Source organism: Plasmodium berghei, assembly GCF_900002375.2.
Source record: "Plasmodium berghei ANKA genome assembly, chromosome: 10".
In the NCBI taxonomy this organism is placed as follows: Eukaryota; Apicomplexa; class Aconoidasida; order Haemosporida; family Plasmodiidae; genus Plasmodium; species Plasmodium berghei.
Genome location: NC_036168.2, coordinates 228,333 through 255,322, shown reverse-complemented (window position 1 = coordinate 255,322; position 26,990 = coordinate 228,333). Strand labels below are relative to the sequence as shown.

The window sequence follows — 26,990 nt, the reverse complement described above, 5'->3', positions numbered from 1 at the left end:
TTCGTCTTAAATGATGTTATTATTTGTTTAGAAAGATTTAGTTACATTAAAAGTCTTTTAAGTTGTGTAATTTAAGCCATAAATCATGAATTACGAGTAAAACATAATATAAAATGAAAAAAGAGAAAATATTAAATTAACGTGAAATAAAAAATGTTGAAATATATAGACTAATCTAATTATTATTCATATAATTTATTATTTTTTTATTACTTCTACCTAGCGACGATTCTCCATTTTTGTTTGAAAACATAAAAAGTATAATTGCATATATTTTAATAAATTTATTTTAAAACATATATTCACATATCTTTAACTTTTATAAATATGTGCAGGTATAATTCACGCTAAGGATAAAAAGGTTCGTATTTTATGAATTTCAACTGACAAATTTAAGTATAATACAACACTCTCTATATAAATTATTTTATAGGTAAACATAAAATGGGAAAGGTGCGTTAGTAACGCTTTTGACAGAGCATTTTATAATTTAAAATCCTCAAGCACCAAAAAAAGACAGATCGAAAAAGAAAATACAAATGAAAATATTCATAAAGCTATACAAGGTAATATAAGTAACATAAACTGGAGTTCTGACAACATATCAGCAGCAATGTCACGTGAATTGTCTTCATATATATCTGATAGTTCATACAAGTTTAAAATATTTAATAAAAAAAAAGACAACATTGTATATGACAAATATCATAAAAAGGAACCATGCCATACAATCAGTTTGGAGCATACTTCAGAAGAAGAAACTCGTGAAGATAGCTTAAATGATGTAGATGAGCAGATAAAATTTGTTAATAAACTAATTGATTATTTCAAAAAAATAAAAGTTGACAATTCGGAGGAGAATCAACCTTTTCCAATTTGTTCAAGAAACGATCAAGTAATTCAAAAAATAAATAGATAATCAAATAATAAATAAACAAAAATAAATCATTTCGAAATGTCAAAAAAGATAATAAGCAGAAATTATACTATGAGTCTGTTTTTTGTAAAATTTATATATTTTATATATATTAAAATTTACATTTTGACTCAAGTAAAAAATGATAAAGCATTAATTTTTCATATTAAAAAAGACAATAAATACTTCAGTGAATACATATATATTGCTAAATGAAATTACATGCTTTAAAAAATATAAAAGATTATGGTATTATACATCGATTAGTCAGTCTTCCACATATCACAAAGTTGATATTTATATGAATATACAAATGAAATGTGAACTATTCCAATTTATTTTCACTTTACAGAATTTCAAGTCAAAAAGAAGTACCAATAAAGCGAAATCTATTAGAAGAATTGAAAATTCAAATTACAATATAGCAAAGAAACCAAAAGGGAAATTTGATGAAAATTTAAATAAAGGGATTTCAGATGCAGGATTAAAGAACTTAAAAAAAATATATATAATAAGTAAACGCCAAAATATAGAACCACTGTTGAGTGTATTAAATTATGAAAAAGTTGGAAGAAGATTCCAAAATAGTTACGATGATAATAATAATTATAGGCGCGATAACTTTAATAAAGATATTATTTATATGGGGGAAAAGGAAATACAAAGTGTTGATAATGGTTTAATTTATAATACAAGGGAAGAAACAATTTGGATTCCGTATAATAATCAAAATAGTTCTATATGTAATAATAAGAAAATTTTAAAAAAATATGCTTCGAAATTTTGTAATAAAGATCAACTTAGTAACTTTACAAAGCATGCTACACCTGTGCAACATTCTTCAAATGGTAATATATATTCAAAGAAATTAGACATTATAAAAGGGTGTGTTAAAATTGGAATTTTGGATAAAATGAAGCCCAAAGCTAAAAAGTTAAATTCACAGAAAAACCACGAAATATTTTTAGAAAGAAATTATCAAACATGTATTAAAAATATGCAAAAAAATAAAGAATGTGATCATATAGGTCATAATGAACCAGTATTACCTGCATTAGAAAATAAAGAGAATAAAATTCAATATGATGAAATAAGAAAATATGACTCTAGTTTAGATGCATCTTCAATAATCAAAGAAAAAGAATATATTAAAAAGAATAATAAATGGAAACTTGATATTTTTAACTCTTTAGAAAACGTGTCCAATATAAAAAACTTTGTAAAAAAACATTTTTTGAAAAGTTACAAAGTATTGTTTAGAGGAAGTGAATGCCGAAAAAAATATAATAATATATTAAGGAATATGAAAAAAGGAAAATACCATAACAATAAACTAGGGGGAAATGTAACATCCTGGAGTAAATTAGAAAAAAAAATATTAAAAATAACCAAAATGGAAATGAATAAATGCAGAATAAAATTAAATGATAAAAGAAAAGAAAAAAAATTCAAGAATAAGAGTCAAACTTATGAATATGAAAGAGTAAAAAAGAGGATTTATTGTAGCAGTCCAAAAAAAGAAATGCTAAAAAGGGGGAAATCAGAAGAAATTAGAAATAAAAAGCATATAAATAATGTGAAACATAAACGAAATAGTGGAAAGACATCAGAAAATATTAGTTCTGAATCAAATAAAAATTCCAGTATTATAATTATGAAAAAATCGAAAAGCTTGAAACTGAAAAAAATAGATAAATGCTCAAGTAATTGCAAAGATGAAAATATCAATTATGATGGAATAAAAACCATCGAAAGTGAAGAATTTCACATAAATCGAAGCAAAAATTATATTATACATCATAGTAAAGATAAAAAAAAACAGGAAAAAAGAAAAATTAAAAGAGCAATTTCAACATTCTTTAAATATTCATCAGAATATATAAATTCTCGAAAAAGAGGGATTTCGCTACAAAATTTAGATGATTCTAATGAATTGGACAAAAAAGGTTCGAGATATAGTGAAGCAGTAGATAAAGAAATATACGAAACATATATAGATAAACTAGGTGTGAAATTATCCAAAACCGCATATAGCCTAACGAATATTGAAAATGATAACAATTTAAACGATAACTGGGAACAAAAGCCATATTCAGAAGGAAACATTGAGGAAATTTATTATAAATATACAAAAAAAAACAATTCTACAGATTTGCAATTAGAAAATATAGGAAAGAAAAGCATAAAAAGTAATTATGTGAATAAAGGAGAATCTGTCAATATGCGTTATTATAATGATCAATCCGAAAAGGATAACCAATTGACTACAAATGAAATGTATAATTATTATTACTATAAGGATAAAGAAGGAAATAAAAAGAAAAACAAAACTTCATACAACGCATATAGCGAGAGGAACAATTATGAAAATAAATATGCACTTATGAATCTAGATGAACAAAAAAATGAGCATATTTGTGAAGAATATGGTAATTTTAATGATGATGACGCATTATATCAGGGATATTATAAATATTATGAAAATTTAGATGAAAATGATTTAAACTATTATAGCGAAGGGGACGCTTATAATTATATTAATCCAAGTAAAGACTATTCTGCAGAAAGGAAAAAATTAAATAAATTATATTATATATATAATGAAGAATCTTATTCAAAAGAAAAAAATACACAAATAGGTAATATTCCAGAGAATAATACAAATGATTATAAAGATTCTGCCTACCTGGATTACATGAATAATATAAAAAATTTAAAAAAGGATGACAATAATACATTTTTGTCTGAGTTGTTAGTGCAAAGCAATACTACATATAGTGAAAAAATGGCAATGATACTAAATTCGAGCAAGGACAGACATCTATATAGAAGAATTAAAAAATTATTAGAAAAGAAAAATTATGATAATGATATAAAAAATATATTAATTTATTTTTTAAAATGTATAAAGAGTGGTATATATTTACCAAAAGACGATGATAAAGAAAGGTTAACGAATGTTAAAAAGAAAAAATTTGGAAAAACAGAAAATAGGAAAAGAAGATATATTGAATTAAACGAAAAAGAGATAGGAACAAAAGGCGTTAGCTTAAGGAATAGTAGGCAGGGTAGCAAAAATATATGTTTAAAAAAAGTGTACATAGAAAATGCCCCTAACAGTTTACCATTAACTATGTTAATTATACAAAATTTTGAAAAAAAAAAAAAAAAAAGTGATAAAGATATAAAAGTAAAATATAAAGTTGAATTAACTGGAATGAAAAACAAAAATAAATTTAGCAAACTTGTTGAGGATGAAAAATGTTTATTTTCAAGGATTGATAAAATATACAGTTTTTGCAGCTTCGATGAAAAATCTAAATGTGATGAAATATACAATACGAATATTGTGAATAGATTTATTCCATTTCCAAATCTAAAAAACGATTTGATAAAAAAATTTAATATTCCCGAATTGGTAAAGTTTAAAGAAAATACAATGGAAAAAGAGAAAATAAATGATATTAAGCATAGTTTTTTACATATTAATAAAATATTTAATAATAACAAAAATGTTAAAAATCATATATATAAGCCAAATTTTGATTCAAAAATTGACAATAAATTTAAAGAAATAAACAAGTTAGAATATACAAACAACCATACACTCGGAAGCACAATGTCTCATGTACCTAAATATAATGCAACTAGCAAATTATTTGATGAAAATAAAAATAATAACAAATTTGTAAAGCAACAAATCTTGGCTTTGCAAAAGAAAGAGAAAAGTTTTTTTCCGAATAAAAATAAAATTCATCCATTAAAATTTTATAAAAGTAAAGCTTTAGCTTTATCTAATAAAAAAGTAGAAGGAGGTATAAAAAGTATTGTTGTGTCTAACTTGTTTCTTTCGAAAGATAAAATGGTATCAGACATACAAAATAAAAGTATCCAATTGAATAATTCTTTAGAAAAACAAATAAGCTTATATGCTTCCAAAAATGATGTATCAACAAATAGTATTGTTAAAAATGTGGGAATAAATAATGAACACCTTGAAACGGAAAGGAAAAATGTAATTATTAAGCTAAGTAGTATAAAAAGTGATATTATTAGGAAAAAAACAAATCAAAAAAATATTTATAATATTACGAAAGAAAATTTTTCTACAAAAAGTTGTATAAATTTATGGAAAAATGAAGGGGGGAAAATAATGCATAGGGATAATAAAATTGATCAGAAAAGTAAATTATTTAGTGGGGATGAATCGAGAATAAAAGATAAAAACCATGAAAAGATAAGCATAAAAAATATAAGTGGAAATATAAAACCGTTTTATGAAGAAAAATATAAGAGAAGCAATATATCTGACATAAATGTGATAGGAATGGAAAAGGAAAAGTCATATATAAAAATTAATTCTTTCATAAATAAAAATAGTATGGTAAATTATTACAATGAACATAATAGCAATGATGAGAAAGAAGGCAAAAAAAATATGGACAAGTTTACAAAGGCCCTTGATGGAAACAATTATGATAGGAAGGGATTGTTTAATACAAAAATAGAGAGTAATAAAAAAAATCATAAAAATATGACTTTTGACAACGAAAATGATAAAATATTGTTTGTAGAAGAAGAAAATAATTCGAAAAATGAAGACGGATGTTACAACAAATTTAAAAATTCAAACAGCAATAAAAATATTAACAAAATTCAAGAAAAGGAAAGAAAATTTTTACATCATGATGAAGATAATAACATTTTAAAGGACAAAATAGATATTATTCGTAATGAAAAAATAGAAAAAACAAAGAATATATCGGTAAACTACATAAACAGTGAAATAGTACATAAAAGAAAAAATAAAAATTATAAGAATCGAAACCTTAGTGTAAAGAACGATCTATTATTTTATAAAAAAATTTATAATAGCATGGATAGAGATATTAGAATCGAGAATAGAAACAATAGCAGCACCAATGTAGACAGTTACAAAATGAAGGAAAGCCAAAGCATTTATAGTAATAAGGAAATACCTCCATTCTTCCCATCAAGCTTGATAAAACGAATTTACGAAAATTCAAAGGATAACATAAAAGAAAATAAAATATTTAAAAATAATTCTGGAAATATTCTCCAATTAAATAAATTTCCTGATAAATTAAGCAAAACTTTCAAGGAAATGCCAAAATGGGGAAATAAAATGGTATATAGATATAAGACGAATAAAGGAAATAGCTACTACTTTTTAAATGGAAATAAAAAAAATATATACAAGACATATATAAATCCTAATTTAGCCCTTCCATTAAGTAATCTTAATGGAAGAGAAAGTGAAAAAAATAAAAATGTAAATATATTTTACAAAAGAGATGGGAATTTTTTAGGACAAAGAGGAAAGTATCAAGGGGAAGGAAATAATAATGTTTTTGCATTTGTAAAAGAGAAAAAAGGGAAAAGTGATGCCTCTAATATTATATTAACAAATAAATTGTTAAAGATTCATAAGAAAAATAGTGAAAATATATATGCTAGTGACTATGAACAAATTGAAAAAAAAGTAAGAGGAATTATTGATACTCCCTCCAAAAGATATATACATAGAGAATTTTTGTCAGATTCCCTTGAAATTAATTCAATTCATAAAAATAATAAAAGTTCAGAAATAATTCAATTTATTAAACCTAAAAGGGATAGAATCCTTCGTAGTAGAAATAACAGTGGTAGTACTGGCAGAAATTATGATGATAAATACATCGAAAAAAATAATATAAACACATATTCTGAAAAATTAGAATTTAAAAACTCGAATTTAATAAAAAAAAAATCAAATTATGTTGACATAAAATCGATAGAATGCTCTAAGAGCACACTTGAATACTTCGTCGAAAAAAAATACCTTAAAAACATGACTACAAGTATAATGTCTGATAGTTATGAAATAAATGACAAAACCAAAAAATATACAAAAAATAAAAAAATCCCGAAAAAAAAAAAGGAAAAAAAAAAAGAAAAAAAGGGCATTTTAAATTATACACAAATATATAAATCATATGTAAAAGAAAAAATCAACAAAAATGAAGAAATAAAAGAAAAGAAAAGTGAGGATAAAATTGATAACCGTGATAAAAATATTTCCAAAAATATACACACAGAAATAAGTAAAAAATCATTAATTTCAAGCATAAATAAAGACATAAAAAAAAAGGGTAAATATAATAAGAACAAAGAAAATAAAAACCAAAAAAGACTCCAAAATTATAAGACCGATACCAAATCAATTTCAGACGATTATAATTTAAATGAAATAAAACTTAGAACCCATGCAAAAGGGATATATGGTAAAAAACGGAAAACATTTCAAAGCTCAATTAATTTAAGAAGTAATAGTTTTATGGAAAAAATAAAAAGACACATTAATGTAAAGCGTAAGCTCGATTTAACTAGCAATAACATAATAAAATATTTTTCAAGTAATTTAGATAATCTACGAGATATAGAAGAAAGTATTACAGAAAATCATTCACAAAGTATAACCAACGACGAAAGTGATATTGAAAAAGAAATAATAAATTCTGACGCAAAAATGGGTGAAAGTGAAGAGATCAAATCTTTTAGCGAAGTGCCAGACAATTTTTTAACTATTAAGTTAAATATTATAACAATATTCTTAGAAGGATTTCATATAAGAAAAAATAGTCTAAAAAAAAAATATAATATAAAAGTAACTATTTATTCTTCTAATGATATTAAGACCCTTGACAATGATTATATAGCACATGTGGTATTTCCATGCTATTTGATTTCGCACCCAAATGGCATTGGTTTAAGTTCTGATGTATTCAAAAAAATTGATGTAAGATTTTTCTATATTTTTTTGCATATTAAGGAAATAGATGAAATGAAATGAACAAATATGCCCTTATTACATAAGGAATATCTAATTGATTTATATTTTGTTCACTAAATTGATTATTTTACTTTTTTTTCTAGGTATCATGTAGAGAAGGGTTATGTGAATTTTTTAAAGTAGTAGTATCTTGCTACCGAGACAGGAGTTTCTTAAAAATGGAATTATTTCGAATTTATAGCCAAACATTTAAATCGGTATTACTACATATATTTAAAGAAATATTATATATGATCCATTTTTACATATTTTAATATATGTCATGATCCTATTAGTTTTAGTTCAATATATATAATGTTTATAAAATATTTGTTTATAATTTATAAAATGTTATTTTTCTCTTTTTTTCCACACCTTTTATAGCCCGTTGAATTAAAGAGCTACAACCTAAGCCGAAACAAAAAATATGCATTGGAAACAAGCAGTTATAATGATGATTCGTATGAAATAAATGGTATTATGCACATATATATATAGTGTACATGTATAAAATAATAATAAATTAAGCAAAAATAGAAAAGGCGAGAATAATTTGCTCAAAGTTGTAAATTGTATTGCTTACGAGTGTGTAATATATATTTAAAAAAAAAGTAATTTTCCAAATAAATTATATAATATCATTTATAGGGGAAATAATAATTGGTACATTGTTATAGAGTTAATTAAATTCATAATATAATATAAGTATCATAATTCAGGATTTTTTTCACTTTATACCAGGTATAGTATACTACATATGCTAAGCTATGGTATACCATAAAAAAAACATTCGTTGTTTTTTTCTCTCTTTTTTTCGTTTGTTTTTTAATATTTTTCGAGCAAATAGAAAAACTTTAAAATTCATTATGAGAATATAAAAATATTTTTTCAAAATATTCATACGCAATTCAGTTTCGATTTGTTTCCGTCTTATATTATCCCACTATAACATGCCATTTTCGTTAAAACATTTATTGTCATGTAATTTGCTGCTATTATTGCTAATATTATTCTACTATTATTATAGCTATAATTGTTAGTATTTTTTAAATAAATATACATATATATACATGCATTTATTTTCTGTTTTAAAAAAATATATAATGTGTACATAATAACATTGCTACTTTTACTATGAACGAAAACATAGGATAATATAAAGCGGTATGGAATATATTAATTATATATATATTTATGTTTACTTATCTACTGACATTTGTAATTTATTTCTAGCTTATTATGCAGCACATTCTTATATGTATTAACAATTTTCTCATATAAAATTTTTTTTTCGATTTTTTTTTTTTCAGCATAAGAACTGTAATGAATTTTTTTTGTTTATTTGTTTTAATTATTCTGTTTGTTTACCCGCGTAGTATACGAGTATTTATTATGTGTATGAAAAACAATTGGGATACTATAGTATAATTCTTATCCCATCAAATCATAGTAAAGTGAAAGTATTATTACATATATATACACAATTAATGAAAAATGCAATTTGGTAAGAAAAAAAGATGAATTTTTTGAGACATCTTAATGGAAAAAAATATTTCATGTATAATTCAAAAAGAAATAACCTAAACTACAAAATACATCTTAAGTTTAAGCAATGGAATTATTTAAAAAGCGAAATTATAAATTATTTTAATTCCAACAATAATGTAAGTACAACGGTAAATTTAGAAGCCAGGCGCTGGGAAAGGTTTAAGAAAAAGGATTTATTACAAGCCCATGGGTATATCCCTGCTATCATATGGAAGTATGGCGAAGAAAAAAGAATTTGCATAAACCATAAAGAAATTGATGAATATGCATTTGAGGAAGAAGATGGGCACTTATCCTTATGTAATTAAAGACTAAACAGCTACATACATACATATGCATATATATATATATATATATATATAGAGAGAGAGAGAGAGAGAGAGAGAGAGAGAGAGAAAGAGAAACAAAAAAAGAAAGAATGTTGGGATTCGAGTGTTTTCTTCCTTTATTTGATACGTATATTTTTAAGGAAATGAAATACATGCCTTATTTTTTTTGCAGTATTTTCGGCGAGATTATTTAAAATTCATATCGGCGACGAAGTCGTAGAATGCGTTGTGTCACATGTAGAGACAGATCCAGGTTAATAAAAAAAAAATTAATATTTTATTATGATTTATAAATTTAAAGAAATTAATTTATTTCCATTTTATATTTGTTTTATCCAAATATAGTATCTCTATATTGACTTACCCATATAATATTTATTTTCTTTATCATAGTTGAGAAGCACATATATTTTTTAAAATTTGCAAGGGTTGCAGAGAATGAAATAACACAAGTAAATATTCCATGTAGTATAGTAGGGCTTATTGGATCTCCGGCATATATAAATGGATATCATGTTCAATTAGCCTTAAATTATATAAAGTGCAATGTTTTAGGGAATAATATCCCTCCTCCTTTTCAAATAGATGTTTCAAAGTTATCATATAAAGAGCCATATAATTCCATCAAATTAAGAGAATTGATGGTAAGAAAAAATGAATGGATATATATTATGTGTGCATCATTAATAATATATACACACTACAAAAAATAAACAAATTAATAAACAAAATAAAATATATGAATAAATATTATTTGCAGCATTTACTTCCAGAAAATGGTAATGTAATATTTTCTGAGGAATATGACTTAGATCAAACTGAGGTAGTTTGGACATACGAGCCTGGAAAGGTAGCATCGCTCAAAAAACAGAAAATAATATGCACATAATCTATGTATGCATTGAATTTCTTTTAATTTTATTTGACAATACTTCATGGTATTTCTTTAACATATTATTTGCGTACAGATTCCTGAAACTCCGTTACCTGATGATTATATTGATCCCAACTTTTTGAACAAAAGAGGAAAGCGAATCCAACTAACATACAAAGATTATTGGCCAAAGCAATAAAACTTTATATTTTTTTTTTGTAATTATTTTTACTTTAAAAAATTATTATGGAATGGCATGAAATGCATTTTCTATTTTTTAAAATAATTCCTGAAATGATATGCATATGTATATATATGTGTGTAATTAAATTAATTTGGTTTTATTAAACTTTTCTTGTTTAAAAGGTTTAATTATGTTACCTATCATATTTTTAGTTTCACAAACTGAGCATGATATATAAAAATTATTTATATTTTTTTCTGAGTTCAATTTCGATACTTGCTTTTCCAGAGTTACAATTAAGTCATGTAGGGCATTCATCTTTTTTAATGGATTAATAAATATGTAATGGAAAAAATATAATATTTATTTTCATATATAAATGTAGAAAAAAATTGAAAATTTTGTTTTCGTTTATTTTATTACCTGCTCCTCGTACTTCTTATGAATGTTAGCTTCTTCTTCCTATAATCATATGAAAAAATATACATATGTTATGCGGTATATATTGATATATACAATAAGTATAGAGACAAGAAAATAAATGAATATATTTTTTGGAGAGTCATGAAACAAATTAAAAGCCAAACTATACCTTATAGGTTTCTATTTGGTGATTTAATTTTTGTATTTCATCTTCTCTTGTGATAAAATTATTTTTCAGATTTTCCAAGTCCTGTAAATATAGATATGCATAATATAGTTGTATTTTTTACATAAATTGGAAAAAATCGTATTTGTGGAAGCATACCTTAATATTTTGTTTGATCTCCAAATTTAAATTATTTATTTTTACACAAGAACAAACATATGCTTCGATAAGTTGCTTTTCCTTTATAGTTATTCCTTTGTTTTCAGAATCATTAAATGTTATATAATCTAAAATTTTATCTACATTATTTTTTATAGAAAGGGTATATTCTTCTGAATTTTGTGACTCTCGCTTAGATGATAAAGATTTTGATAAAATCTCATTATTTAGTTTCAGTTCTTTATTTTCCATTAGTGTATTTTTGAACTCATTTACGGCCTGAAAAGGGGGGAAGGTTTAACCGTCCCAAAAGTAAATGGGCCCAGAAAAATGAGATAAGAATGTTCAAATTTTTTCATATGCATATATTATATATGTATGTATATGAAGATGTCTTAGTTGGTATGGGGAATGGTAGTTTGCGTGCCCCTTTTTAGCTAACCTGCTGATTGTTTTTTTTCAATTTTCTAATGATTTTTTCCTTTTTTGAAAGAACTAAATTTATTTCCCTATTATTTTGTTTGAGTAATTTTTCATTTTTATAAGATTTTTCCAATAAGTTATATGGGATGATCTCCGTTTTATTGAATTGGCTGTTAATGTTTTCTAAATATGAACTTTGGTTTTTAGCTGAGATAAAATTATTAAATCGAGTATATGATAATAAAGCAGTAACATATACTTTAACTTTATTAATATTAAAATTCTCAATATAATTAATAAGTAAATTAGTTAGATCTAATATAACAGTAATAGATTTAGGATTATCTATAGGAAAAACGTTCGATCCTTTAACTTCACAAATACGAAATGAAATATATGTTTTTATATATTTAAAAGAATAACATAAATTTTCCAATATTAATTTAAAATTTTTTAATAAAAATAAATTAAGTTTGAGATTTTTTTCAACATTATTTTTTAATTTATCACATTTTGACAACGCCATTTTTTCTCTATTATGTAATATCATATTAAAATTGGAGTCTTCGAATTTGGACGTTCCATTATCATAATTTTTATTTTTATTATATTCATCTGAATTGCTATCATTGCTCAAATTATTTGAATCAACTTCATCATATGTTGCCTTAATATTGTATATAGTTTGATCAACATTTTTTTTTTTTTTTTTTTTTGAAAAAATAGACCGATTTTCAAAATATTCTAGAATTATATTTTCATTATTATATGGATAAAAAAAAACAACAAAATAAAATATATTTATTATTTTTATAATTAATTTTTTTATATTTCTTAATTCACGAGTAACATTTCTTAGAAAAAATTTTTTATTAAACATGGACGTTGGAAACAAATATTCTTCAACGCATAAATAAATATTTGTATTTAAAATTAATTTTTTTATTTTATCTGTGATTTTATTAAGAATATCCTGAAAAAAGAAATATAATAAAATACGTTGTAATCAATTTGTGCATTTTCTACGCATGCTCATTATAATATACAACACATTTTGAATAAATAAAAGTACATAAACATTGTATAATTAAAGTATCACCTTGATATATTCTCTATCTTCACTTTTTTCCCATTTTATTTTCAAACTTTTTAACAATGATGATATTTCCTCGAGGTATATAATTTCCTTAGAAAGGTTAAGTGCAAAATATATCGCATATATTATATGACTAGGATAGTTATTTATGAAAGCAATCATTAATAGTTGCTACTATAATACATGATCTCGCAAAAACATAAACTAGTACTTTTATTGAAAAATTAACGTTTCCATGCACATTGCAATTATTCATTTATTTGTCTATCAATTGAGCACCAGTTTTATTTTTTACCTTATTGGAAATATTCTTGAGACTTTCAATTTTAGAATAATCACCTTTAAATTTGTTATGTGACTCTTCCATATGTTCATTATTTTCGAACTTGTAATATATCGAGCTAAGTTGTATTTCTTGAAATATAAACAGGTCTTTGCAAATGCTTAAATATTCGATAAACCTTTGTATTATGTTTGAAATAAAAAATTGAAAATGCTTTGTATGCTCATTAATTTTGTTCTATATAAATGAGAAGATAAAAACGAGATGATGAGAGTATATGCATTTTGAAGATGATAAAAATATTTAATTAAGTGTATAATTGTGAAACAAATATATGTGTGTGTAATTCTCAATCATTTATTTTTATTACTTGTATATAATAATCACAATGATTATATTTATGAAAAAAGGGAATTGAGTTAAAGTTAATCTTATATTTTGGATAACATTTATTTTTTAGAAGTTTACAAACTTTTTCTATTTTAATTATTTGATTATTTTTTATATCAATAGTTTCATCAAATTGAATTTTATTTTCTTTTGTTTGTTTTATTATTTCTTCGTTTTCCTTTTCAACTTTAACCATATTTTTGGCATAATATTTAATTGTTTCATTTAAATTTTCGATTATTTTATCCTTTTCCTAAAGGGTATGAATAAAATAGCAAGGCATATTCAAAATGTTGTGTAAATGATTTATAATGTGTATAAACAGATATGTATATCCGTTTTTATTTATCACATATGAGTATACTTATTTTCATAATTTGGCAAAAAACAAGTGAAATAAGGAAAGAGAATATCGAGGCTTATTAATACATATTCACATATATGAATTTATATATATATTTTTTTTAACTGTTATTTTTTCCTGGTGGATGTTCCTAAATGTGATTAGGTCTCTTTCTATTTTTTCATTATGAGATTGAAGGTCTTCAATTTTTTTGTATAAATTTTCTAATAAAAAATGAAGAAGAAGAATAAACTATATATGTAAAATTGATGCCTACAATTATTAAGGGGGCGTTAATTATATGAAGTATAAAATGAAGTGATATTATATGCATATATGCAAACCGTTTTCCTTGATCTTAATTTCGAGTTCTTCGAACGCCGCAGATTCTTGGACGTTTTCCTTTGAACCCGTTGATAGTAATTTTAAATTTCTCCATGCTGAAGTATTATTCTTTTTCTATAGACCAATAATATAAAATAATAATTACAAATATTTTTTTCTGAAACTTTTTTAGTAGTATTATAGGAAAAATAATAAAATTATGATTTAAAAAATAGGATATGCATTTCCCCCTTTACCTGTTCCTCTAGCAAATTAGACAGAGTTGTTACTTTATTTGATAGGTCATTATTAGTGTTTAACAAATTATTATTTTTATCTCCTATCAGATTTAATTTATTATATTGTTCTTGATTTTTTTTTTCTAATTGTTCAATGTCTTTTTTGTATTCCACTATAGCCTTTTTTAGTATATCTAAGGAATGTATTAAATAATAGTTTATGTAAAATGACAATTTAAAAAATAATAAAAATGAAAAAATGCAAATAAATCCCAAATAATAATAGAATAACTTAGTTTGCATATTACCATTTTGCTCCTTTAACTCTTTATATTTTTCTTTAATTAATTTGTATTTGTCCTCTATATTCATTTTAAAAAATAGTAGTTTAAAAAGAGGAGATTGCAAAGTTTCTAATTATAAACACATAGGCTGATAAGGATGCACAACAAAGTTGTATATACCATATTTATTTAAATATATATAATTATAACAATGATTATGAAAGGAAAATACGAAAAAAGAAAAATCGAACTTCTTAAAATTGTAGCAAATGTAAAAATACATTAATATGCATATATATATATATATATATATATATATATATATCCATTTGGATATTAATTTTAACACAAATATATTTTAAAAAAAGATAAATAATATGATAAAAATACACAAAATTAGTAAAGCGAAAATAGTATTGCATATATAAAAATATATTTACTTGTGTGTATATTTCACTGTTTATTTTTTTTATTTTACAAAAAATAAAATGTTTATAACTATTTTGTATTAAAATTATGTAAATATCATATACTTCTTAAATTCACTATATATAATAATATTAAAAAAGGATACTCGCACATATATATTATATTTCTTGGAAAGGTAAATATAATGAAGTTAATAATGTATTTACCATTTAACGAATAAATGAGTACTTTTCATTTTTATTACACCAATTCATAAGTTATTTAATTGTTTGCTAGATTGCTATATTTTTATTTATTCACATTTTACAAACATTATTTTTCTATTCTCATATAATAAGTTTCCCAATTTGTTTTTTTCGACGCATTTTTATAAGAAAGTCTCTTAATAGGAACATATTCCACATTTTTGTATCTCATGACATAATTTCTATTTTCATAATAAAATTTTTTCGCTGAATCTGGGAATGGTTTTAAGGTATAATTGATATTGGGGGGGTATGGGGATGAGTAAGTAAATGTATTGTTTGATGTCCTAATTAACTCATATTCATTTGATTTCGTTTTTTTATTTGGTAGCTTTTTAAAGCTATTTCCATAATAATTCAACTTATATAAATCACTATATGGATCATTTATTTTTCCGTATATATTGTTTATATTCTTTTTTCTTGAATAATGCCGATAAGTTCTTTTAATGTTAAGAATAAAGTAGCTTTTCATGGTTTATACAATTTTTTAGTCCTAGCATGTATATATGCTAACAGGTTTGGGGCGTTATTGTTTCCTTCCTTTCGTATGTTTTTATCGTGGGTAAAATATTATAATTTTTATTGGAATTTAAAAAATAATGTATAGCTTGTTTTGGAAGCTAAAATACATATGTGGTATCAAATGCTTAAATGATATATTATCCCTTTTCTATTAAAGTTTTCTTCAATAACACCAAGGAATATTTACACGTTTAACATGGTAAAAGATGCTAATAATAATGAAATAAACTGTATATATAATAATTAAGCAGCATATATCTAATTTATTAATTATAAGTATATCATGTTCTTAGTATAATGAGAATATAATATTATACCATGAACAACAACAAAAAAATAATATATATAACGGAATTAATTTTATTATATTAACAGATTTCGTGTTTTTAATAATAAATTTTGAACTCCCCCAAAGACTACGGATTTAAAGATTTAAATGATACATATATGTGCATAAATTCGAAATGAAATGGAAACAAAAAATTATTGAAGTATAATTTTGGCTTGTATTTAAAGAAATTATTTCTATTTAAGATTTCCAAATATAAATATTAAAAATAAATGTTTTCTTAATTTTTTATTCAATGTTTTATTTTTATTTTTATTTTTCTAGGTCATTCTCACATTTATATAGCATATATCAATAACCGTGTAAAAATTTCAATGTATTTCAGTTCAACCTTTTTGAAAATATCACCAATTAAAAAAAAATATTATGAAATATGTATACTGTTAATATGTATATTTTTTCTTTTTAAATATATGTATATTGGAATAAGCTTATAGGTGTGTATAGTTAATATATTTTTCGTAATATTAGTTTTTTTAAATAACGCCATAAAATAAAGCATTTATATTCTATATTTTCACTTTATTTCATATAATATATATGAATAACACACACATATAGACATATTTATATTTCGCTTCATCAAAATTATAACCTTTACAAATTTTATATGAGGAAATAACAACTATATATTATTAATTTGGCGCAACTACTTTTTCCATTGGGTGCATTCAGAAGAAATAAAAGTTTCATTATAAGAGGATAGTGAAACACTTTCCAAAAATTATATACAGACATGTAGAACATATATATGATTTATTTAAATAAAAGGAATAATAAAAATAAATTTTTATCTAATTAATATTCATAATTTTTGTTTTTAATATAATAAATTTATGATATAATTAAAATCAAAAGAGAAAGCACATCAGTTTTTAGCATTTTTATTGAATGCCAACTACCATAATTTTAATGTATTTTTATTCTTTCATTTTTGTAATTTAATATCTCTTAATAAGTCTTTTTTTTTTTTTGGAGGTGAATGTTTTTGATTTTATTATTACAATAATGGATATAAATATTAAGCATATATTATTATCGAAAGATAAGAAAACGATGTTAAGGGTAAACAAATAAAATAAAAAATAACCATAATTTATATTTTCAAAAAGTTGGTATACATGAAATTGATGATAAGAAAAAAAAATATATATGCATATGTTGTGGTTACAATCGGGGCATTTTCGCTCTAAACAAATATTATTAATAATACATTTACATATTATTTTATATACAAAACAGTAGCGAAAAAAAACGATAAAAATATTTTCCTTAATGAAAAGATAATTTCCGATATATGTTAACCAAAATTATGGTATGGTGTTAGCTAAAAAAATAAAAATAAACAAATAATAATAAAAAGAATTCCTAAAATAATATTTAAAAAATAATGTTATAAAATAAATAGTGGTGGAACTGATTACAAAGTTATTATTAAGAGATAATTGGAAAGAAAAGTGGAAATACAAAAAAAACAAATAATATTGTAAAAGAACATATATTATTTGAAAATAGCACAATGAACTTAAATATAATGAAAAAATTGTGAAATGAAAGAAAAATTATCAAGAAATGAAAATGTAGAAGGGGATAACGAAGACCTTGGAAAAATTTATTATTTAGAATGCGACAATATATTGAAAAAATGTAGAAAAAAAAAAAATAATAATAACAATAACCACCTTAAAAATAGTGAAAATGACGAAATTAAGGAATGTGTCTTAAATGTGGAAGATGATAAAACTGGGGAAATAGAAAATATATCAATGGATGACGAAGACATAAAAAATTTAATATTTCCATTAGACATAAAGTTAATATATGGGCGTTTATCAAAAATAAAATGTAAAAAAATCGATAAAACGAAAGATGATTTTACAAGTGTACTTAGCGGGGCTTTGCATAATGTAGTAATATTATATTATGAAATATATTTTTATAATCATATAGACGATTTTAAAGTTGATGTTAATTTTTATGAAATATATAATGACATAATATGCTTAGTAGATGAATTATTAGGGTTACATAGGTCACATTTAGAAAAAACTGCTTTAAGTGAAATTTGTGAAAAAAAGGATTATAATTCCGACAGACATTCAAATAATAAAAATAAAAAGGTATATTTTGAAAAACCAAAAGATGATAATTTATTAGACTATAAACTTGATGGTGATGAAAATATTGTACATTTAAATTTTAAAAAAATGAAAATGAAATATTTATCGGTAGAAATAGATATAATATTTTTTTGTGAATGGCATCATGACAACATATTAACATCCAAAGAAAGTTCATCAAAATATTACAATAGTTACAATAAAATAATAATGAATAATATGAATAATTTTGAACTAAATGATGCAATTTATAATAACAACTTTGGTATTGACGTTAGTGATGATATGGATAATGGGCTAGGTAATTGTCTTCCTCAGGTGTGTGAAAAGGGAAATAATTTTACCTTACCAAATAAGTCCCTAAAAAAAAAAAATAAAAATAAAAATGGCAATATTATTGAGAGTAATAATAATGACAATGAAAAAAAAAGACTTATTCCTGATAAAATTGAAAGTAATAAACCTAATATAAATAATTCAAAGAAGGAAATTAATTTAAAATCTAATAATAGTAAAAAATTAAATAAAGTAGAAGATAAAAAAGTGGATCCTCTAAAAAATGATAAGTATTTAAAGGAGGATAGAAGGTTATGTTATAATTTGTTATGCAAAGAACAGCCATATAAAGCTTTCTTGTTAAAAAACACATTTAATTTTAGTGAATCAGATGAAGAAGATAATACAAAAGAAATAATCAATGATTCATTAAAAAGGGAATGTACAGATATTTTGGGGGTAGAAGAAAGAACGCCTATAAATATGCTTGCAACTGGAAAAGAAAATTCAGAAAAAAGAGGCACACCTGCAAATAATAATAATAATAGAGGTATAAAGAACGGAAGTGGAAATTACAATGAGAATCTCGTAGATGGCTATTCGATTGGAAGTAAGAAACTAATACATATCCCTAAAGACATATTAAATATAACATCTTTATTAAATAGTCCTATATTGTCATTACGTAATATAAAAAGTTTTAATGATGTAAATTTTCCATACGGATATAAAAACAGCGAAAAAAAAAAAATATATGATTATTGCTATTCTTATTTAAACAAAATACATAATGGATATGATATAATTCCTATAGAAGGATATAAATTTCGATCGATAATAATTGATGGCGCAAATGTTTGTGCTAAGGTAATAAATAATAAAAATTCTCAATATTATTTTGACAATGGGGAAATAGAAATTATTTATGATTGCTACATATTATATGAAGCATATCGATTTTTTAAAAAAAATAATGTTGGAGATATTATAATTGTTTTAAATCCTGTTATGAAACAGGGTAATGAATATTATTTACGAAAAAAAAAAGTTTCTAATTATACATATCTTGAAAAATTAATAAAACTAAATGTTATATTAATAAGCAATGAAAAATATTATCATACTCCTAAGGGTGAAGTAGTTAAGAGACGAACTTATGATGATGTATTGATACTGGAAGTGGCTTTGCATAAGAGTACGTATAAAAAAAGCTTCAAAATTATAGACAGGAAAAAATGAAACATAGTTTCGTTAATCGCACATAAATATTGATTCATATAATGCCTAATGCTTAAACAAAATTTGTTTTTGTGATTCTTATCACCTTTTACACATGTATACATATTATATGTTTTTTTTCATGCATATATGATTTTTTTTTTCAGAGGGGTGTGTTATCTCTAATGATAACTATACAGATATATGGATAAGAACATTAAACCGTAAAGAAATACAAGATGTAATATCTTATTATGTTATTAAGCATAATTATGATAAGAATAGAGGATTTTCATTAGATTTAACAAAAAAACCGCTGAAATACATATTAAATTCATTATTTCAAAAAGTTGTTTAAGTTAATAGTGTACACATTTAAAATAAATGTGGTATTTTTTATATAAATATAATTAAATGAACCTAAATTTAATCGTATGTATGTAATAATACATACGTGCACATCATATAATAAAAAAAATTAATTTGTTGAAACAAAATAAAATATATTTTTTTTTTGTATTTGCCTAAACAAAAATATAAATAAGATCATTAATTTTGCTCATTTCTAATAGAAATCTATTAATTCCGTTCAGTTAAGATTGATGTACAAATCGAATATCATACAGGTTTGTATGTGCTTAAATTATTACAAAAAAAATGAAATATCACTATAATATGCAAGGTAGACAAATTTATTAGTATAGTTTAATTTAATGTATTATTTATGTTTTTTGATTTTTTTAATTAAAAATAATTTTTTAATTCTCTCAATTTATTCAATATTTTCACTTCATCTTTTGTATTATATTTTTCAATATAAAAATTTGTTCGAAAAAATGGATTTATTAAATTTTCATCTTTAATTGTAGATGGAACTGAATGTTTTTTTTTTTTGAGTAATTCTTCTACTTCTTTCATTTTATTTATCATGTCTTCGTTTTCCTTTTCAATACTAAGGGCAAATCTGCAGAAATTGTAGAAAGAATATGTATATATATTTTATAATGCGAAAATACATGCCATACAAAAGCTATATATATATATATATATATATATATATATATATATATATATATATGACCCCGTTATTTATTAGCTTTATTTTTCTGGTCATTTATGTGTTACCTCAAATTATTAAGAGTGTATTCGTGTCCGCAATATATTAAAGTTTCTCCTCTCAATGTTTTTGCTTTTTCTATATTTTTGAACATTTCCTTTGCTCCTCCTTCAAAAAATCGACCACAGCCAGCAATGAATAAGGTATCCCCAGTGAATAAAATCGGAGCACAAGTTAAGTCTTCATTTTTAGTTTCATCCATTTTATAAGCATAATACATCATGTGCCCTTTTGTATGGCATGGGGCATGAATAGCTTTTATGCAAATTTCTCCTAAAATGAATAAAAAAATAAACATTAACACATAATTTTTATTATACTTTTTCATTTATCAAATAAAAGTATAATATGCTTATCTATGAATATACCGTGCTACTATCTCATACATTCACATTTTTATCTTTTGAGATATACCTAATCTAATAATTTGGCTGTCATATGCTTTTTCAGTCGCTCCTGGAGTTGTTTCATATGCTGACCCAATAACTTTTATCTTTTTATGTAGTTCCTTTATTCGTACATTCCCACCTTTGATGAAAAAATAACATAAAAGATGTTATATACGTATATATATGGGCACAAAACAAATTCGAAAAAGATAACATTTGTTTGCGAATAATTTTGAAAATAATTTTTTTTAACTAACCTGAATGGTCATAATGATGATGAGTGCAAAACGCATACTCTAAGTCCACATTTAAGTTTTCTATTTTTTTTAAAATCTGAATTTTTCATAAGTAAGAAATAAGTATGTATATTTTATATACATCGAAAGAGCAAATAGTATATATAGTAAAATATGAAAGGGCGGATCAAAAAAAAAAAATAATTCAGACGTAAATATCAAATAGCCATTACCTTGTCTGGTTCAACTGGATCGAAGCATGCAGCCTTTTTTGTTTTCCTATTATAAATTAAATAAATACCAAATAAAATAAAACAAGGCAATACCATACATGTATTTGTTTATCATACCATTTATAAATTGATCTTTTTATAAAAAATATTCTTACTCATCGATGATAACATAAGCAAAATTGTCTTCTAGTGATGGTACAACTAAAACTTGTGCGCATGGCTAAATCCAAATAAAAAAAAATTAAGAAAGTTTTAAAGAAATATGTATGAATAATATAGTTGTGTATATTTATGTAAAGTATTCTTTGAAAAAAACTATATACAAAAAATGCAATTTTTAAAAGTCATAAAATGCATGTCCCTCTTTTATTACTATGCTATAAATGTGAACTTTATGAGCATTTAGGTTGTAAACTCATAGATATACATATGCATATAGAGCTATCCTTTCATTGCGTGATTTTGTAATATGCTCATTTTTTATATAGTAATAACTCAAATGCAGTACTATTTGATATGGTAAATAATAAATAGTAAATTGGGGGATTAATATATACATATATGTACATATGTATATACCTTCATTTTGGTGGATCTATGTAGAATGCGAGGGGGAAGCAAAAATAGTGTTAATTTTATCAAGTTATATATCTATGTGGAAATTATACATATATAATATTCCTTAATCAATAATTCTGGGTATATGTTAAAAGTAAAAATAATTTATGTTCGGTATATTTTATTTGGGTAGAATGAATATCATACATATAATTCGGTGAAAAAAAATCAAGAATCTGATATATTTACTTTCATTTACGTTAAAGCTAATATATAATAATAGTACAAAATTACATATGTTCATGAAAATGCATACAATAAATTTATAGATAAATTAATGATAAAAAAAATATATTTTTAGTAATTAAAAGATATATGAATAACAATTATAAAAATCCCAAATATTATTTTTTTTATTATTCGTAAATAAACCTATGATATTATTAATGTACACCGGAATTTTCAAAAAAAATGTGAATACAAAACAAGAACATTTCTCTGTAAATTTAAACCGATTATCTGCTCTTTAATTATAGAAAATATATTCCTATTTTTTCCAAAAGTTACTACAAAAGGTGTATATTTTTTATTTATATTTTTTTATTTTATAAAATTTGTTTCACTTATAAAACTTTCTTTTTATACCCATGCGTTATTATTATGGAAAATCAAAAAAATATATAAATAAGATATAAAAATGTGGGCATAAGAGTAATTTATTCTAATACTTAGTATGTTTTTATTTATGTTTATAAAAATGCGTGATAATTCAAAGTTTAATATATGTTACTTTTTATTTATTTTTTTTAAAGAAAAAAGAGAAAAATATAGTCACTACTACTAGTTCTATAACCAGGTATAAAAGGCATCGATACCATCATTTTGCTTACAAAGAGATTAGAAAGAATAATATTATATGTAAAAGAAACATTTATTTAATATTTTTCTTTATTAGTTTTATTTATTCTTTTGAATACTTGTAATCCATTAAAATTTATGGTGTTAATTTTTGTCTTTGCTGTTTCCCGTTATTGAGCATTCCACTATTGAGTACATATAATTTCCTATTTCATCGTTTTTATTTTACTTTATCAAGTTATATCATAATTTGCTATTTTATTTTATAATATCTTAAAAATCGAAGAGGGTGTATGGCTATGTACATATAGGCATAAACGTAATGAACGCAATTGATCTCTATATATGTAACTATTAGGAAAAAACACAGGTTATTCATTTACGATATATAAAAGTATATAAATCATAATTTGCAATACAATACTACTATATACGTCTTATATCCGGCACGAAATTTGCAATTCCTTTCCTCATTATATTCATTGCTTCTGTTATTTGAATCGTTTTGGGGTACCATTAAGTGTGGTGTTAATAAAAATGGGTACGTTGAATTTTCCTGATTCATTTAATTTTATTTCCTTCATTTCGTTCGTTTATTTTATTTTCTTTAGCTTCATCTGATTTATTTTCTTTAGTCTCGATAGCAATCATTTCTATAAATTCGTTTATGATATTATCCTTAATAGTATTGGTTATAGCATCGTTAGAAGGGGTATCAAAGCAAATTTTCCTTTTTGATGTATTTAAAGTTGCTTTATGTGTTACAAATCCTATTACTACCGATATGATGAGCAATATTATAACACTTAATGTGGGGCTTTTTATAAGAAAGCTTTTAATTGCGTTTTTTATATTTGTGTTTTCGGATATCCCTTTAATTTGATCTAGTACAACACTAAAATTTGAAGCCTTTAGTTGTTTGATTCCATTTTTTTCATTTGAAAATTTATTATTTTCTGAGTTTATAGGATATATATTTTTGTCATTTTTATAATTTCTATCTGTATTTGATAATGCCAGCATATTATTATTTGTTAAAAAAAAGACGAAAAAAAAACATACTAACAATGATGATACAAATGTATTTGCCACCATTTTCTTAAAAATTAATTTTGTATAAAATCGTTTCAAAAAATAAATTAAAAGCTTTGTCTATGTAATTAATATACAAGGTGATATTGCATTAGGAAGGAAAACAAATATTATGTTTTTTTAAAAAAGTATTCTTAAAAAATAAAAATGAAAATATGTGTAAATATGCACATATAATATATAAATTTGTAAATTTTAAATCTTAAAATGGTAGTATATAATCGGAATGAACTTAATAACTAAGAAAATGTAAAAACATAAAAAATTGAACAATTTAAGAAAAGCGATGAAAAATTATATTAGTTATTTTGGTTGCATAAGACATATATTTTTAAATATTTTTATCAACAGTTTACAGGATTTTTGTGTTATATATTCGTTTGCTTATTTTTTGAGGAAAGGAATGATGTCGAGCATGCCTAATATAGTTCACATATTTATTGTGTGTATTTGGGTGTTCTTAAATATTTTTGTAATACTTATAGAACAAAATAGATAAATATATGGGGATTTTATTTTACTATTATATAGATATATATTATTTGTAATATTTATTTCGTCAAAATTTTATAATTTAGTTAATGAAATATATTATGTATAAATATCACAAAACCGAGATATTTGATAATGGACTAATTTAGATTATGCACCTTTTTGGGTATCGTCTATTTAATCGAAGTTAAAAAATACATGAAATGATAAAACGGAAAAAAAATGTATCAAATTTATGCCGATCGATGAAAAAATTAAAGAATTAACAAAAAGGATAATAATGGATAGTTCAATGGTATTATAAGGAATATTAAAAGAAATATATATGAGGATACAAAGCATATTATATTTTAAGGGTAATACTATTCATTCGTTCATTAAAAAAAATATGTATGGTGCAACCACTATATATTTTTTTCTCAAAAACCACCATTATATCGACAACATCGATCTTATACATAATTTTATTTTTCACAATATTTTCTTTTTATTTTTTTTGTTTGATATATTTCTCTATATACTTATTTTGATGTGTATATAGCTTACATAAATGCGTTCTGCATTTTATTAATGCCGAATTTTGTTATTATATTTAAAGAAAGAAAAACAAACATGTGATAAAAAAATGTAAAAATAAAGACTAAAAAAAGAGGTAGAGAAAAAATTGGAGATATAATAATAGCCTATAAGAAGGGAATTTAATGAGTATGTAAAAAATGACGCAATATATCGTTACATATTATGTCATATACGTATATCGCAAAAATTAACATGATAAATATAGTGAACAAATTAATGTTGAAAATTTTTTATATTAAACATATTGGAAACATACAAATGTAAATGTGTTATAATATTAATTTAAATGGGGTATTATGCCATTACATAAATGTTTGTTGGTTTGATAAAACTTTTGAAAAAAAAAATTAAAAATGTACATATGAAATTAAAGGAAAACAAAATGGTGAAATGAAATATATAATATTATCGTAAAATGGTATATACATTATCCAATTGAAAGAAATTAAAAATATTATTCTACAAATTAAAATCGCTTTTCATCTTTCAAAAAACATTTTAACAACATACAAAATTAAAGAATAAAGTTAAATAAAAATGTATATCAACAAATGAAAAATAGTAACTAAAATAAGTAAATCTAAATAGTATATATTGGTCATACTTTTTTAGTATTAAGTAAAGTGACACAAAATTGGTAGAGCACCATATTAAAAAAATTTCCAAATATTAACTATTTAATTACAATTCTCTATACATTTATGTATTTTTCTTATATTTATGGTATTATTTTTTCTCGATTTGTTACGTTATTTATCATAGATAAATTAATATTTCAGGTATGCAAAGAAAATGTAATTTTATTTTCTTATGTTTAGTTTTTTTTCCTTTAATACACAAATACGGAATGGGTACATAAATATTATATATATATATATTTATTTATTTACAATAATTCATAATTTTTATATAGCATATATAAAGCAAATTATTGTGGCGATTAATATTTGTTCGTAATTTATTTATAGCACAATGACTGTTCAATTTATTGATATGTTAAGCATTAAGGCTCCATTTGAATGTACACTATTATTTATATTTCGTATATTTATATTTCTTATTTTTTACATTTCATATTGTGTTAATTTATATATATTTCTATATTTTGTTGGATTCCATGATAATTATATATACATATGAAAATGCAAAAAGTTCTAGCATAATAGGCTTTATTTATTAGCATACATCATGTGCATATTCATAATTTTATAAATAGATAATTTGTAATGGCATTGATAAAATAATTTATAATATTCTACATATATTAAAGTGGGTATATTAATATATATATTATATATATTTTTTTGTATGAATTGTTTTATTATTTAAATAATTTATTTACTATGCCCACACTAAAAGTGCAATATTATTAGAATATATATGTGTACATATTCGTGTATACTAACTTGTATGCGCATAAAATCGCAAATAAAATATAAAAATAGATATATGTCAAATAAA

At 22.9% G+C, this 26,990-nt stretch overlaps 7 protein-coding genes across 7 annotated transcripts; 3 read left to right on the top strand and 4 right to left on the bottom strand.

The window, feature by feature from the left end:
• Positions 1 to 85: 85 nt before the first annotated feature.
• PBANKA_1004500 (conserved Plasmodium protein, unknown function) lies at positions 86 to 8,425 on the top strand (the record flags this gene model as incomplete). The annotated part of the gene is made up of 8 exons (XM_034565116.1): positions 86 to 96; positions 224 to 258; positions 336 to 361; positions 434 to 895; positions 1,269 to 7,715; positions 7,853 to 7,966; positions 8,133 to 8,223; positions 8,397 to 8,425. 8 exons carry the CDS (start codon positions 86 to 88, stop codon positions 8,423 to 8,425), a joined length of 7,215 nt encoding a protein of 2,404 aa, XP_034421845.1.
• Positions 8,426 to 9,265: 840 nt separating this feature from the next.
• Positions 9,266 to 10,698, top strand: PBANKA_1004400 (ribosomal protein L25, putative; the record flags this gene model as incomplete). The annotated part of the gene is made up of 5 exons (XM_034565115.1): positions 9,266 to 9,596; positions 9,798 to 9,878; positions 10,019 to 10,269; positions 10,386 to 10,475; positions 10,594 to 10,698. 5 exons carry the CDS (start codon positions 9,266 to 9,268, stop codon positions 10,696 to 10,698), a joined length of 858 nt encoding a protein of 285 aa, XP_034421844.1.
• A 34-nt stretch (positions 10,699 to 10,732) lies between these two features.
• Positions 10,733 to 14,901, bottom strand: PBANKA_1004300 (conserved Plasmodium protein, unknown function; the record flags this gene model as incomplete). The annotated part of the gene is made up of 13 exons (XM_034565114.1): positions 10,733 to 10,788; positions 10,881 to 11,001; positions 11,107 to 11,145; positions 11,276 to 11,356; positions 11,432 to 11,710; positions 11,874 to 12,827; positions 12,954 to 13,040; positions 13,246 to 13,470; positions 13,604 to 13,876; positions 14,093 to 14,190; positions 14,311 to 14,425; positions 14,548 to 14,723; positions 14,838 to 14,901. 13 exons carry the CDS (start codon positions 14,899 to 14,901, stop codon positions 10,733 to 10,735), a joined length of 2,568 nt encoding a protein of 855 aa, XP_034421843.1.
• A 653-nt stretch (positions 14,902 to 15,554) lies between these two features.
• On the bottom strand, positions 15,555 to 15,962 carry PBANKA_1004200 (conserved protein, unknown function; the record flags this gene model as incomplete). The annotated part of the gene is made up of 1 exon (XM_034565113.1): positions 15,555 to 15,962. The coding sequence occupies one exon, from the start codon at positions 15,960 to 15,962 to the stop codon at positions 15,555 to 15,557; it is 408 nt and encodes a 135-aa protein (XP_034421842.1).
• A 1,949-nt stretch (positions 15,963 to 17,911) lies between these two features.
• Positions 17,912 to 20,333, top strand: PBANKA_1004100 (NYN domain-containing protein, putative; the record flags this gene model as incomplete). The annotated part of the gene is made up of 2 exons (XM_034565112.1): positions 17,912 to 19,952; positions 20,143 to 20,333. 2 exons carry the CDS (start codon positions 17,912 to 17,914, stop codon positions 20,331 to 20,333), a joined length of 2,232 nt encoding a protein of 743 aa, XP_034421841.1.
• Positions 20,334 to 20,719: 386 nt separating this feature from the next.
• PBANKA_1004000 (cytosolic glyoxalase II, putative) lies at positions 20,720 to 22,535 on the bottom strand (the record flags this gene model as incomplete). The annotated part of the gene is made up of 7 exons (XM_034565111.1): positions 20,720 to 20,939; positions 21,101 to 21,365; positions 21,507 to 21,620; positions 21,739 to 21,814; positions 21,951 to 21,996; positions 22,106 to 22,170; positions 22,530 to 22,535. 7 exons carry the CDS (start codon positions 22,533 to 22,535, stop codon positions 20,720 to 20,722), a joined length of 792 nt encoding a protein of 263 aa, XP_034421840.1.
• A 1,392-nt stretch (positions 22,536 to 23,927) lies between these two features.
• Positions 23,928 to 24,461, bottom strand: PBANKA_1003900 (gametocyte-specific protein; the record flags this gene model as incomplete). The annotated part of the gene is made up of 1 exon (XM_034565110.1): positions 23,928 to 24,461. One exon carries the CDS (start codon positions 24,459 to 24,461, stop codon positions 23,928 to 23,930), a length of 534 nt encoding a protein of 177 aa, XP_034421839.1.
• Positions 24,462 to 26,990: the final 2,529 nt, after the last annotated feature.